Raw genomic sequence first — 16,343 nt, 5'->3', positions numbered from 1 at the left:
GTCACTCCTGGTTGCTTCGGCGCCCTCTTGTGCCTGAAGCCCGCACTTCAGGCAGGGCGCCCTCTGGTGGTGGGCCAGCAGTACCTCCTCTTCAGCGGCCCACACAACAGTTTTGTTATTTCTCATTTTTCTATGTGACCATTGTTGAAGTGCTGTGACCTGATGTGACCTTTATTGCTGTTTCCAAGCAATTGTTAAGTAGATATGCTGAAAGAACAGTTCATTGTGTAAAAATATGTTTGTGATACAGGAATGTGAAACTCAGGCACGGGAGAGTAGACTAGAGAATTGTTGGTTTGAGTTTGCAAGGTCAGATAAAACCGCAAGTCATGTGAATATCTTTTGAGTGCACACATAACTTTTTTCTTAGTTAATGCCGGAGAAAGGTGGAAGACGGCGCTTGTCAAGAAGGCGGGTCTGAAGACCAATCCGACAGGACAATGTCTAAGATAGTGACGCAATGTCAGTTTTGGGAGGGATCAAGAATTGTACGAAAGAAAGGTAGAAGCGAAAAGCGAGGTTGTTTACTGAACTATATATATTTTTTATAGATTTACTCTGTCAGGCCTGTATTGAACCAAGCAGAACTTTTGTTATTGCAGTTTGACTCAGCATGTTAATTAAAACTGTGACGAGGTCAAACTGAGCAATGGTCTGAGTCCTCGTCTTCTCTTCTCATTAAATGAACGTGCAGGGGCAACTGAGGTAAATTGTTTGATATTTACATGTTGATGTTTTGGGTTCACAGTTGTGTAATAGTGTGGTAAAAAGGTCCGCTAGAACATTTCATATCCTAGAGTTCCAAATTTTATCTTAAATAACTTATTTTATATTATAATGTTATTATATTATTTTATATTATAACTTACATGATATTATGATGATGCAAAATGTCTAAGTTTGGAGGAAAACAAAGGCCCATGATTTAAATTCAGTTTATTGTGATGATTCATATTTAATGCTTAAGAGCAGCCTTTGAAAGCGCTCTCACTGTCGAAAAGAAACTCTTCATTTGCTGTGAACAGCTGTGCCAACATCCTGGCTGTGAACTGCGCCTTGTCTCTTTCTTTTTCTAAAGCAGCCTCCCTGCTTTCTGTCCCACGATGCAGCTCTGCAATCTGCAAGACACAAAGACAAACTGTTGACACAAACATTTCAGCACAGCCTGCTGACACCATTTACAATAATATCTAATAGTTTAAAAAAAACATATTTTCAAGGTATACCTCTTTGTCTTTTTTGTTGATGACCTGCAGCAGCCCCTGGATGGTCTTTGTGAACTTGATCCCATTTTTCTTCTCAGTGCTGAGTTCATTTTTTATCTCCTCCAACTTTCCACACAGAGTCTGAGCACATAAAGAAGCAGTGACGTCACTGTGAGAAAACTCTCCATCTGAATTTAGTGTGAAAGAACAAACTGGTGTGTCCATGTACCTTGTTCTGATTCTGTGTGTCCTCCAGAGATTTGATCAGGTTCTCAGTTAAGTTTTTGATCATGAACAGTTCTTCAAACAGCTGTTCATTCTGAGCTTTGGACTCATGAACCTCAATGTTTTTCAGTAGATCAACAAAAAACGATCTACTGTTTGTATTAAATTAAAAAAACAAACAAACAAATGCAAATGTCACAGCTGTTGTTAGCATGGTGAGTTGTTCCTCCGTGTCCCTTTGCTTCTGGTCCATGTCTGCAGCTGTCTCAGCAAAACTGCAGTTGTCTTCTACAAACAGAGAGGACAAAAGAAGACAAACTTCACTGACAAAGTAAAATCTAAGGATAATGTGTTGATAATGTGTCAGAATGTCCAAAAAAAAAAAACCATGAATCAGAGCAGAAGCTGTGTGAATGTGATGCTCGATGTCAGTTTACCTCCACATCCTTTGTCCTGTCCTGCAGCGTCCTCATTTGAACTGTGAACTCCTGGAGGAGGAAAAGTCAAAAATTAACTTTCACAAATGATTCAATACAGCAACATGCAAAAGCTTGAATCAAAGATATTTGGAAACAAAAACATTTCCACGTCACTGAATATGTCTTGGAGTTCATTTCCATCAATCATTCAAACAAGGAGACTTTTACTGGGAAAAAGGCAACAAGATCTCATGCCAAGTCTATGACGACATCACGAAAAGTGATTTAATTAATTAGTTTGTGACACCGTCAGGAAATATAATAGATGTTCACAATGGGATCAGAAAAAATGTCATGATGGTATCATAAAACTGAGGTTGACATGGGGGAGGAAGGGGCATTTTGTGTTATAGTTCAGGTTAAAATTAATGGGTGACTCGTTACCTTTACAGCTTCACAGTCTTTCCTTCTCTGCTGTTGAAGGTCCTTCAGTTCCTTCTCCAGGTGCTCATTTTTCTCCATCAGGTCAGTCAGCTGCTGCTCCTTTTTTTAAGGTCAAGCTGGAGCCTTTGGACCTCCAGGACCTTGGACAGATGTTAGTCCCGAATCTGGACCAGCTCCATTTCCTTTTCCCACAAAAGGGTATGGAGCTCCTGATCAACCTGAGAGAGATACAGTTTGTTAAAAACTGAATTTTGCACACACATACATACACACACATATATATATGTGTGTGTATGTATACTCGGTAACTAACAGTTCTTCCTCGTCACTCTTTTTCAGTAACTAGCAGCACATTTATCAAAGGAGTTTAAACAGAATCCTTACTAGTGATACCAGGTGCTGCACTCGTAGAACCAAAGTACCAACTAGTTTTTGAGGCACCAGTTGCCAAACTAGTAACACTCAAAGTCTCACTAGTTAACTAGTGACAGGCAGAAACTGAGATGTTAACTAGTAAATCACAGAGGTGTCAAATGAATAATCAGTCAGAGATTTTAGATCTTGAACATTTTCCATTCTAAAGTCCACACACCCCCGTTTGGAAAACGTCCTCAGTGGAGTCTGCAGACGTCTGCTGCCGGTGTTTCTCCAGCTCATGAATTTGGAGCTTGAGAGAGAAATTTTCCCTCTTCAGATCTGCGAGTTCCTGCAGATAAAACAGAAACATTTTAATGAGCACAAACACACAAAAACCAACAACATTAATGTTGAAAAGTTTGAGCCAAAATCTGAATCAGTAACAACAATAATTTGGGTCAAAGAATAAAAGCAGTTCAACATTTTATCCTCATGACTCCCCTTAAAATCACAAAACCTGTTTGATTCTAGTGGAGTTTAACTGCATAAACTTGTGTTGACAAAGTCAGAGATTTAATCAACTAAAGTTAACAGCATTAAAGTACAAATAAATGAAAAGAAGCAAAGCTGCTGAAATATTCCAAAGTAAAAAGTATCACTTACACTCTGATACATCTTCACGCTGAGCCTTTCCATAACTGGAGCAGAACCCAAGAAGGAAGCTGCAGAAAATAAAGAAAAAGATCAAATAGTTTTTATTATTTCATTCACAACGTGTAAAAAGTCAGAGATGCACAAGTCCACTGAATTTGAATAAAGTCTGAATTTTGCAGTCAGAACAACATTTCTTGTTCTTAATGACTGACTGTGAGTAGATTTCACTGGAACAGAATCTGTGCGAAATTTAATTTGTCTGTAATCAGATGACTGACAGGTTCAAGGTCAGTTCCTGGTTATTGACAAACTGAATGAAATGCCAAAAAAAAATAAAAAACTTACAAAAACTCATTTTATCTTCCAAGATTTGAGTTTTAGGTCGATTGGTTGAAAACATTTTAAAAACTCCTAAACAAAACACACTGAACATGATCACCTTTACATGTCTAACAGTAACCAGAGGATACTTTGGCACTGTTTGGCCACCATAAAGACATTTTAAGATAATTTATTCATCTCAGTCGAGGGTCTGGGGGCCTAAAGCAGCCACCAGACCCCCGGCCTATGGGCTTCAGCCCTGCGGGCCTCACACTTTGTCCCCACCAATTTGTAGTTCTAAATTGCGCTCTTGACAGTTTTGTGAACATGTTTGCTGTGATGTAACTCTATATGAATACATTGTATTGAATTCAATTGATTTGACTTTAAACGTGGACTTTATGCCACTGGGTGGCGCTGTAACAGCTTTTTTTCTTCACTTAAAAGCCGGATCTAATCGCTGTGTTTTCTTCAGGTCTGTATTTTTCTCTTTGCACATTTCTGTTGATGTGAGTCACATAATTACAGCCGGCAGATGATGACAGAACTTTAACTGATGGATACTTTACTTCTTCTTTGTATTTTTTCTGTGGCTTTTACTGGTAAGAACTTTTTTATTAGTTGTAGTTTAGAGTAACAGAGGAGCTCATGAAAGTTTTTTCTCCACTGGAAGTTCTTTTAGAGCCTTTAGATGTCATTTAAGTGAATTTTATTGTGTAATTTTGAAGAATCGCATGTTATTTCTGTATTTTCCTGCTGACTTATAGAATGTGTGCAATTATATTCATGACATATAATTCAGAGAAAATCTGTTACTGTTAAATAAACACATTAAAGTTCTGTTTCTGTGTTGTAAATATTTAGATATAAAAGTAGCTTCATCATATGTCTTTAAAAGTAACTGAAATCAGTCCGGTTTAATTATTGAACAAAATAATAAAAACCAATAACACACGCACACACACACACCTGACTAGAACACTTATTTTTTGAGCTTTGCACATTCAGTGTGTTCACATTTATTTTATGATTTGGAGATGATGATTTCAGAAAATTATCTGTAAATATTTGATTCAAAGAGCAGCGATGCCACACCCACATGTCAAGGTGTCAGACATGAAGGGAAAATGTTATATGGGCTTGAAACAGTCAAGTTCATAAACCATAAAATATCTGAACTCAATCATGTTCTATTCCCACTGACTCCAATCGAGGGCCGCGGGGGGTTGGAGCCAAATCAGCCATCATAGGGTGCGAGTCAGAGTCCACCCTGGACAGAAGGCCGGTCTGTGTTAAAATCTCCAACTTTACAGCAGAAATAAACATGTTTACAGCCTGGAACAAAACAACTGTTTTGGTCTCTGTAGCTGTTAGCTTTAGCTTATTTGATGACTGTCAGATGGGGGTGTGTTCAGGCTTTATTTGCCCCGCCCACTTCAGGCTGGTCTTGCTCATGCTCCGCCTCTTTAACCATTTATGGGCTGGATGATAGTCAATCAATCAATCAATCAATTTTTTTTTATATAGCGCCAAATCACAACAAACAGTTGCCCCAAGGCACTTTATATTGTAAGGCAAGGCCATACAATAATTATGTAAAACCCCAACGGTCAAAACGACCCCCTGTGAGCAAGCACTTGGCTACAGTGGGAAGGAAAAACTCCCTTTTAACAGGAAGAAACCTCCAGCAGAACCAGGTTCAGGGAGGGGCAGTCTTCTGCTGGGACTGGTTGGGGCTAAGGGAGAGAACCAGGAAAAAGACATGCTGTGGAGGGGAGCAGAGATCGATCACTAATGATTAAATGCAGAGTGGTGCATACAGAGCAAAAAGAGAAAGAAACACTCAGTGCATCATGGGAACCCCCCAGCAGTCTACGTCTATAGCAGCATAACTAAGGGATGGTGTTGTGAAAGTGTAGGAACACGGACCCACAACAGGGGGCGCAAATGAACGGACAATGGAGTAAGTCAAAATAACAACGCTTTACTGTTGTGAATGTGCACAACGAATACAACCAATCACGGAAATGAACAACAGTCAATTCACAAAAGTGTCGTGTGGGCAGGCTCGAAGATAGGAGACGCCTCTCCAAGGTAAGACCGGAACCACACGGCTTCCTCCGCCACAGGACCCCGGGAATACTGGAGCCGCCAAGTCCCGAACTCCCAGGTGGCCACTGCCCCCGCGTGTCGGACCTGGTACTGCTGGCGAGGAACAAAGGACAGTTAGATGGGGGCGCGTTTGCACCCAGGACTCCGAACAGCAGGGAAGTTACCTCCACCTCTCGTTGGAACAGTAATCCACAAACTAGCACAATCCAAAAAGATACACTCCGTTAGCTTCGATACGTTACCTCTCCGGTAGAAACGATATCTCGGCAATGAGGTGGAGGTGCCGTCCTGCTGATATACCCCACTGATGATTGCCGTCAGCTGTCTCAGGTGATGGGTGACAGCTATCACCGTAGCTGCTCCCGTGAGGCGGCGGCGCCCTCTGGTGCCTGAAGCCCGCACTCCAGGCAGGGCGCCCTCTGGTGGTGGTGGGCCAGCAGTACCTCCTCTTCAGCAGCCCACACAACAGGACCCCCCCCCTCAACGGGCGCCTCCTGGCGCCCGACCGGGCTTGTCCGGGTGGCGACGGTAGAAGTCGGCCAGGAGGGCCGGGTCCAGGATGAAGCTCTTCTTCACCCAGGAGCATTCTTCGGGACCGTACCCCTCCCAGTCCACCAGATATTGAAAGCCCCGGCCCATCCGTCGGACGTCCAACAACCGGCGCACTGTCCAAGCCGGCTCGCCATCGATGATCCGGGCAGGAGGTGGTGCCGGACCGGGTGTACAGAGGGGTGAGGTGTGATGGGGCTTGAGCTTTGACACATGAAGTACTGGATGGATCCGCAGTGAGGCTGGAAGCCGAAGCCTCACTGCGGCGGGATTGATGACCTTGAGAATTTTAAACGGTCCTATGTACCTGTCCTGCAGTTTTGGGGAGGCCACTTGTAGTGGGATGTCCTTGGTGGACAACCACACTTTCTGCCCGGGGCGATACGTAGGGGCCGGGGTCCGCCGCCGGTCTGCATGGGTATTCGCCCTCATCCGGGCCTTCAACAAAGCAGAACGGGCGGCACGCCACACCCGACGGCACTTCCGCAGGTGGGCCTGGACCGAGGGCACACCAACCTCTCCCTCAACCACCGGGAACAATGGGGGCTGATACCCCAAACACACCTCAAAGGGGGAGAGGCCGGTGGCTGATGACACTTGACTGTTGTGGGCGTACTCGATCCAGGCCAGATGAGTACTCCAGGCCGCCGGGTGTGCGGCTGTCACACAACGCAGTGTTTGCTCCATTTCTTGATTGGCCCGCTCTGCTTGCCCGTTGGTCTGGGGGTGATACCCGGATGAGAGACTGACCGTGGCCCTCAGTTCCCGGCAAAACCTCCTCCAGACATGCAAGGAGAACTGGGGACCGCGATCGGAGACGATGTCTGATGGTATCCCATGCAGGCGGACGACGTGGTGGACCAGGAGGTCCGCTGTCTCCTGGGCCGTTGGGAGCTTCGGGAGGGCCACGAAGTGGGCCGCCTTGGAGAATCGGTCCACTATCGTGAGGATGACGGTGTGTCCCTGGGACGGCGGGAGGACAAAGAGGTGCGGTGAAACTCACACTTCTCGCCCTTAACAAACAGCCGGTTCTCCAATAACCGCTGCAGGACCTGACGTACATGTCGGACATGGGTCTCAGGATCCGGAGAAAAGATGAGTATGTCGTCTAAATATACGAAGACGAATCGGTGCAGGAAGTCCCACAAGACATCATTAACCAATGCTTGGAACGTCGCGGGAGCATTTGTAAGACCGAACGGCATGACCAGGTACTCAAAATGACCTAACGGGGTGTTAAATGCTGTCTTCCACTCGTCTCCCTTCCGGATCCGAACCAGGTGATACGCATTCCTAAGATCAAGCTTGGTGAATATCTTGGCTCCATGCAGGGGCGTGAACACCGAATCCAACAAGGGTAAGGGGTATCGGTTACGAACCGTGATTTCGTTCAGCCCCCTGTAATCGATGCATGGACGTAATCCGCCATCCTTTTTCCCCACAAAAAAGAAACCCGCACCCATCGGGGAGGTGGAATTCCGGATCAACCCGGCAGCCAAAGAGTCCCGGATGTAGGTCTCCATTGATTCGCGTTCAGGTCGTGAGAGGTTGTACAGCCTACTGGACGGGAACTCAACGCCTGGAACCAAATCAATGGCACAATCATACGGGCGGTGCGGGGGAAGGGTGAGTGCCAGATCCTTGCTGAACACCTCCGCAAGGTCATGGTACTGCACCGGCACCGTCCCTAGATTGGGCGGGGCTCTGACCTCCTCCCTGGCCTGGGAACCGGGAGGAACCGAGGAACCTAAACATACCCGATGGCAGGTCTCGCTCCACTGAACCACTACCCTGGACGGCCAATCGATCCGGGGATTGTGTTTCAACATCCAGGGAAAACCTAAAATCACACGGGAGGTGGCCGGAGTCACGAAAAACTCGATTTCCTCCCGGTGATTCCCCGACACCACCAGAATTACTGGTGGTGTCTTGTGAGTGATTGGAGGGAGTAGGGAGCCATCTAGCGCCCGTACCTGCACAGGCGAGGTAAGTGCCACCAGAGGGAACCCTATCTCCCTGGCCCATTTGCTGTCTAGCAAATTCCCTTCTGAGCCCGTGTCCACCAGTGCTGGGGCCTTCAGGGTTAAATCCTCATAAAGGATTGTAACTGGGAGTCGTGTGGCGATGTGGGTGTGTCCCACGTGAACGTCTCGGCCCACCCCTAGCCCAGTTTCTAGGGGCGGGCGTTGGTGTTTAACCGCTCAGGGCAGTCCCTTACTTGATGCTCAATCGAGCCACAAACAAAACACGCCCCGCGGGCCAGCCTCCTTTGTGTGACCGGTGCCCTAAATGTTGCCCTACTCGTGTCCATAGCTTCGTCAGCAGGGGGGGCTGTAACCGCACGGAGCGCAGGGGCCATGGAGCGTGGGGAGGGTGGAATGCAGTCGGGAACCGGAAGGGAGAGGGACGACGCGTGCCTGGCCACGCCCTTCGTCTCGTTCCCGACGGCGCTCATTTAACCGATTGTCTAATCGTATAACAAGATCGATAAGCCCATCTAAATCCCGCGGTTCGTCCTTAGCCACCAGGTGCTCCTTGAGGACCAACGACAGTCCGTTTACGAAGGCGGCGCGGAGGGCAGCGCTATTCCAGCCGGACCTCGCAGCCGCGATGCGGAAGTCGACTGCATAGGCAGCTGCGCTCCGGCACCACTGTCTCATTGACAGCAGCACGGCTGAAGCGGTCTCTCCTCTATTAGGGTGATCGAACACCGTTCTGAGCTCCCTCACAAACCCATCATATGTCAGAAGGAGCCGTGAACTTTGCTCCCAGAGCGCTGTAGCCCAAGCGCGTGCCTCAACACGAAGCAGATTTATCACATTAGCTACTTTGCTAGCGTCAGTCGCGTACATGACGGGACGCTGTGCGAAGACGAGCGAACACTGCATAAGAAAATCCGCGCACGTCTCCACACAGCCTCCGTACGGCTCTGGGGGGCTTATGTATGCTTCAGGGGAAGGTGGGAGGGGTCATTGGACAACCAGTGGAACGTCGCTGTTACGCACAGGTTCTACGGGAGGGAGAGCCGCAGCGGCGCCCAGAGGGCGCGCTTCCACCTGCGCGGCGAGAGCCTCCACCCTGCGGTTCAGGAGGACGTTCTGCTCGGTCATCAAATCCAACCGAGTCGTGAAAGCGGTGAGGATCCGCTGCAACTCACCAATTACCCCTCCTGCGGACGCCTGTGCGCCTTGTTCTTCCATTGGCCGTTCAACAGCCGGTTGACGCCCCTCGGGATCCATGACGCTGGCCGAGATATCCTGTTGTGAAAGTGTAGGAACACGGACCCACAACAGGGGGCGCAAATGAACGGACAATGGAGTAAGTCAAAATAACAACGCTTTACTGTTGTGAATGTGCACAACGAATACAACCAATCACGGAAATGAACAACAGTCAATTCACAAAAGTGTCGTGTGGGCAGGCTCGAAGATAGGAGACGCCTCTCCAAGGTAAGACCGGAACCACACGGCTTCCTCCGCCACAGGACCCCGGGAATACTGGAGCCGCCAAGTCCCGAACTCCCAGGTGGCCACTGCCTCCGCGTGTCGGACCTGGTACTGCTGGCGAGGAACAAAGGACAGTTAGATGGGGGTGCGTTTGCACCCAGGACTCCGAACAGCAGGGAAGTTACCTCCACCTCTCGTTGGAACAGTAATCCACAAACTAGCACAATCCAAAAAGATACACTCCGTTAGCTTCGATACGTTACCTCTCCGGTAGAAACGATATCTCGGCAATGAGGTGGAGGTGCCGTCCTGCTGATATACCCCACTGATGATTGCCGTCAGCTGTCTCAGGTGATGGGTGACAGCTGTCACCGTAGCTGCTCCCGTGAGGCGGCGGCACTCCAGGCAGGGCGCCCTCTGGTGGTGGTGGGCCAGCAGTACCTCCTCTTCAGCGGCCCACACAACAGATGGTTCAGGGTCACCTGATCCAGCCCTAACTATAAGCTTTAGCAAAAAGGAAAGTTTTAAGCCTAATCTTAAAAGTAGAGAGGGTGTCTGTCTCCCTGATCTGAATTGGGAGCTGGTTCCACAGGAGAGGAGCCTGAAAGCTGAAGTCTCTGCCTCCCATTCTACTCTTACAAACCCTAGGAACTACAAGTAAGCCTGCAGTCTGAGAGCAAAGCGCTCTATTGGGGTGATATGGTACTACGAGGTCCCTAAGATAAGATGGGACCTGATTATTCAAAACCTTATAAGTAAGAAGAAGAATTTTAAATTTTATTCTAGAATTAACAGGAAGCCAATGAAGAGAGGCCAATATGGGTGAGATATGCTCTCTCCTTCTAGTCCCCATCAGTACTCTAGCTGCAGCATTTTGAATTAACTGAAGGCTTTTTAGGGAACTTTTAGGACAACCTGATAATAATGAATTACAATAGTCCAGCCTAGAGGAAATAAATGCATGAATTAGTTTTTCAGCATCACTCTGAGACAAGACCTTTCTAATTTTAGAGATATTGCGTAAATGCAAAAAAGCAGTCCTACATATTTGTTTAATATGCGCTTTGAATGACATATCCTGATCAAAAATGACTCCAAGATTTCTCACAGTATTACTAGAGGTCAGGGTAATGCCATCCAGAGTAAGGATCTGGTTAGACACCATGTTTCTAAGATTTGTGGGGCCAAGTACAATAACTTCAGTTTTATCTGAGTTTAAAAGCAGGAAATTAGAGGTCATCCATGTCTTTATGTCTGTAAGACAATCCTGCAGTTTAGCTAATTGGTGTGTGTCCTCTGGCTTCATGGATAGATAAAGCTGGGTATCATCTGCATAACAATGAAAATTTAAGCAATACCGTCTAATAATACTGCCTAAGGGAAGCATGTATAAAGTGAATAAAATTGGTCCTAGCACAGAACCTTGTGGAACTCCATAATTAACTTTAGTCTGTGAAGAAGATTCCCCATTTACATGAACAAATTGTAATCTATTAGACAAATATGATTCAAACCACCGCAGCGCAGTGCCTTTAATACCTATGGCATGCTCTAATCTCTGTAATAAAATTTTATGGTCAACAGTATCAAAAGCAGCACTGAGGTCTAACAGAACAAGCACAAGTCAAGTGGCGGCAATCGGCAAGATGGTGACATTTGGAACAATCAAAAGCAGCACTGAGGTCTAACAGAACAAGCACAAGTCAAGTGGCGGCAATCGGCAAGATGGTGACATTTGGAACAATTTGAATTTGAATTTCAAACACATTGAAACATATGAAAAATTTGTTTTGTTTTTTCATCCAAACATTGATTCTGTCCTGATTTCAGCCTCCTGGTTATTTTAGATTTAGAGGAACATCTTCTCATTGTGACTGAAGTTTTCTTCCAATGTTCCATTTTGTTGTCGTTCTTCCACTCAGAACTTTTCTTTCTCCTCCAGGTTTGACCAAAGCAGTCGGAATACTGCCAGATGATCCTCTGACTGCAGCTGTGGGAGACACAGTGAGGTTCAACACAACACTGAATCCATCACAGACACAGATTATATACATCGAGTGGATAAAGGATTCTACACCAATAGGAATATACTTTAAGGGAGTAACCATTCCACGTCCAGATTATAGAGGCAGAATCACCCTCTTTCCAAACAGTGCAGCTCTGGAGCTCAGGAGTGTGACTTTGAAGGACAGTGGGGTTTATTATATTGACATAGATAACAATGGAGCATGGCATGAGGACAGTAGAACATTGGATGTTTACGGTGAGCTGATGTTTAAATGCTGTTTCATCATTTTCAGTTTCCTGTTTCTGTCTGTTCCACTTGTTTTGTCTGAACACAAACATCAAACCTTTCTGTTCATTTATCTGCAGTCAGAGTGTCTGATGTCGTGGCTGTTTCAAACGCCACACAGCTGGTGGAGTTCAGCAGCTCCGTCAGTCTGACCTGCACCTCCTCTGGCTCCGCCCTCTCTTTCCTCTGGCTGAACGTCACCTCAGAGGTCACAGACAGTGACAGAGTTCAGATCACTGATGGAGGGTCCACTCTCATCATCACCACTGTGACCCGCTACGACCACGGACCGTTCACGTGTCACGTGTCCAATCCCGTCAGTAACGGCTCCAGCAATCAACTAAAGTTGTCCATCAGCTGTGAGTTACTAACGTGCACGCTCACACTCCACATGTGACAAAGATCTTCACATTACCAGCTGAAGTCATCTGGATCAGATTTTTTGTAAGATGGGTTACAGAGTTAAATTAACACTGTAACTAATGCATGTGGTCCCTTAAAATCATGTTCAATTCACACTATTGTAGTGTTAATCAACTCTTTGAGTGTTAAAGTTGATCAATACTATTCTCCACCATCCATCCTCTATACCCGCTTACTCCAATTAAGGGCCACCCGGGGGGCTGGAGCCTATCTGAGCAGTCACATGGTGTGAGGCAGAGCACACTGTGGACAGGACACCAGTCTGTCACAGGGTCACATACAGACAAACAAACACAGTCACACCTACGGACAATTTAAAGTTTCCACTTCACCGAACCTGCATGTCTGTGGATGTGGGAGGAAGCCGGTGCACCCGGAGAGAACCAACACAAACACAGAGAGAACATGCAAACACCACACAGAAAGGCCACAGGTGGGAATTGAACCCTTGACCTTCTTTCTGTGAGGCAACAGTGCAAACTACTTATCCACCATGCTGCCTATTTTACAACATTATAGAGTTAATTTAACATGGTTTTGAATGAGTTCTTCTTTACTGTATTTTTAAGTAACTTTTCAGTCGACTTCCATGACTTTGACCTTGACCCAAATGACCTGGGTAGTTCTGGAATGTAAGTGTGTGCCGCATTTGTTCAAAATTGGATTGAAAATCAAATTTCTTGATGAGTCCCCCCCCCCCCAAAAAAAAACAGAAATTTTGGGGCCAACCTTCATTAATATACCACGTTTGGTAGAAATCAATAAATAAGACCTCAGTTGGACAATCCTACAACACACCTACATACATGTGCCATACACAGACTCCTGTGTTTGATATCAGTCCTGGTGATGACATCACTCTGCTTAATTGCTTTCAGCCCGCAGATGGATGTCTGCCAGTGGTAATGTTATGTCGCTCTCTTGATGCTCTGCGCTGTGACTCTGGGCACAGATGCCAAGTCTGTATCTCAAAAGCACACAAAATCAGTGGTAACTCAGAATGAATATATTTATTCAGGATTGCCCAATTATGTGCACAGTACACAATATCACAAATTATCACTGTGATTATCTTTCCAATGGGGTCCTGACGCAAAACCACATTCAATCATTACCAAAACATACCACTTTAAAATGAACTGATACAATTTTAAGGAAAATAAAATGAGATCAACTCAAATAAAACTAAAAAAAAACAAAAAAAAACCAGGAAGAAAACACAAAACAGAGTAGAATGAATTGAATAAAAGTGATGCAGCAAAACTATGTGTTTGCTAGTTTGCACTTAAACTGATTTAATTTGTAAAAGTCTCGCAATCTGTGTTGTGGTTCTGCTCATGATGTTTGCTTCATGTGTCTGTTTGTAGCTCTACTGTTCATCTGCATTGCTGTTGTTGCACGTTGTTTTGCGATCAGTGGTGTGTGTATCATTCACAAATGTCCTATGCCACATTTGTGGCCTCGTTACATAGGATGATGTCATTTGTGAGTACGTAGTGTGCTCTAAAAGAGACATAGAAGTGATGAGAAAATACCTTTTGATGTAACTGTGTCAGCGTCCCTTATGTGTCCTTGTTGTCTCCGGTAGTGCTGGTGCGCTACAGATGACATCACATTTCCGCTGATTTTCCGACTTTATAGATGTATATGCTGGATTTGAGCAGTTTGCCGTGGTCTAAAAGCATGATGTCAAATTTCCTCACAGTTGGTGCACAATGATATCAAACAACTCATAGAGAACGTGAGAGAGACAGAGATTGAGAGAGATGGTGTACAAAATGAGCTAAATATTACAAAATAATTTTTCCACACTCTCCGGTTTGGATCTATATTATATGCATGAGTGTGTCCATGCATTTGTCCCTCTTTCAAGTGGGTGCCATCAGCTAAATCGTCAAAAAAATGACAACATTGGCTAATTAGGACCTTTCACTGGAATGTCAATCGCTGGGAAACAACTGACAACCATGAAAAATCGAAAATAATTTTTTTAAAACCATTGCAGGGACTGAAAGAAGTCCCATGACTGCTGTCCAGTTCAGAAAACTCACTTTGTCCTCTTTTGATCGGAACGCCTCATGGAGTTCTGTAAGTCAAACTCTGGATTATACAATTTATAGAAATAAGGACAAAGCAGTGGTGAACTTAATGTACCTACTTATATATTAAAACATTCCACGTGAGGTGTTTTTTTCATTCAGCTGATGTCAAATAGTAAAAACAAAAGAAAACAAAAAATGCGCACAAGATAAATTCAAACTGAATGCACTCAGTACAGAAATGTGGAAAAAGGATCCATTTAATGTTGAGCTCATTTTGTCTGCCATGTTGACAGCTCATTACTTAATTACGAGGTCTGTTAGAAAAGTATCGGACCTTTTTATTTTTTTCAAAAACCTGATGGATTTGAATCACGTGTGCTTGCATGAGCAAACCTTGAACCTTCGCGCGCATGCGTGAACTTTTTCACACCTGTCAATTGCGTCATTTCCTGGTAAGCAGCCTTTGTGTAGGACATGTGCAGCGCGCTCGGCGGATTTTCATTTCAAGGAAAAAGACGGAACGACTGGAGCAGCATCGCATCAAATTTTGCCAGAAACTGGGCTACAGCCAGGTGGAAACCATTCGGATGATTCAGACGGCTTTCGGTGACATTTCATTTGTGTGACTATCTGAGAAATTGTGGAAGAGGTGGGCATGTCACAGCATGTCCTGTGAGACTTCAACACGAAAGCACTTTTGCTGCGCCATCAGCAGCAGCATGAATTTCACCGCCACTCTTTTCATGGCCAAATCTTCTGTCACAGTGGAATGTGCTGAAAAAGTGCTGATGTCCACCTCTTTCTCGGATAGTCACACGACGGTCCCGCATCACCACAGCGTTCACTTTGGAATGATCTGGTCATTTCAGCATGTTGATGGCCGACCGGAGCGTGGCTCGTTCTCCACCGTTGTGCGGACATCTTTAAATTGGTTGTACCGCTCCTTAATCTGTGTGATGCCCAGAGGATCGTCACCGAAAGCCATCTGAATCATCCGAATGGTTTCCACCTGGCTGTCGCCCAATTTCTGGCAAAATTTGATGCGGCGCTGCTCCAGTCGTTCCGTCTTTTTCCTTGGAATGAAAAAACGCCGATCGCACGACACACACCTCACACAAAGGTTGCTTACCAGAAAATGATGCAATCAACCAGCGTGAAAAAGTTCACGCATGCACACAAAGGTTCAAGGTTTGCTCATGCAAGCACATGTGATTCAAATCCATCAGGTTTTTGAAAAAAAATAAAAAGGTCCGATACTTTTCTAACAGACGTCAATGTTGGGTATTTTCTCCTCCAAACATTTTTAAAACCTTTAACAAGACAGAGTCAAGAAACACCAGTGAGACAGAAAGTCAAATTTTACGCGCGGAGTGCAGTCAGGCTGTACACCAAGGCTACACTAAAGTCTGGCCTGCTTTTCCGCTCTTTTTATTAAGAGACGCCCTCATCACATAAACAAAAAAACTTGTCCTAAGGGTGGGGGTGATGACGCAAGACAAGTTTCTTCCCGTAACATAAACGCATACGTCAATAAGTGCAGCTGTAAGGAAGAACACTTTCTTTTACACAGGTCAGCACATCTCGTTCGTCTGTTGCAGTTGCTGTTCTGCATCTGCCTGAAGTGTCCTGTCCTTCACACTCCTTCACACTAAGCACCACATCACAACAGTCAAAACGTTCTCTTACTCCCAGTCGTTAGAGGCTGCGAAAACAAAGTTATATTATAATAAGTACATCCAGCCCTTCATTCCCAGCTCAGATTGACCCCAGAGTGCTAAAACAAAATTGAATTCTCAGGCTTGGTTAAGACAGGTGCAAAACAGCACAACACCGTTCTCATGAGAAAGAAGACA

At 45.4% G+C, this 16,343-nt stretch overlaps 1 protein-coding gene across 1 annotated transcript in view; it reads left to right on the top strand.

Moving 5' to 3' along the window:
- The window catches only part of LOC117513414 (carcinoembryonic antigen-related cell adhesion molecule 2-like), a 290,345-nt gene that overhangs the window by 204,559 nt on the left and 69,443 nt on the right, over positions 1-16,343 (top strand). The window contains exons 7-8 of the mRNA XM_034173599.1: positions 11,687-11,995; positions 12,106-12,384. Of these exons, the coding sequence (XP_034029490.1) occupies positions 11,687-11,995; positions 12,106-12,384 (588 nt within the window). The remainder of the gene's footprint in view (positions 1-11,686; positions 11,996-12,105; positions 12,385-16,343) is intronic.

The sequence above is a fragment of the Thalassophryne amazonica genome, chromosome 7 (assembly GCF_902500255.1).
Source record: "Thalassophryne amazonica chromosome 7, fThaAma1.1, whole genome shotgun sequence".
NCBI classification, from domain to species: domain Eukaryota; kingdom Metazoa; phylum Chordata; class Actinopteri; order Batrachoidiformes; family Batrachoididae; genus Thalassophryne; species Thalassophryne amazonica.
This window is presented reverse-complemented; position numbering and strand designations above follow the sequence as displayed.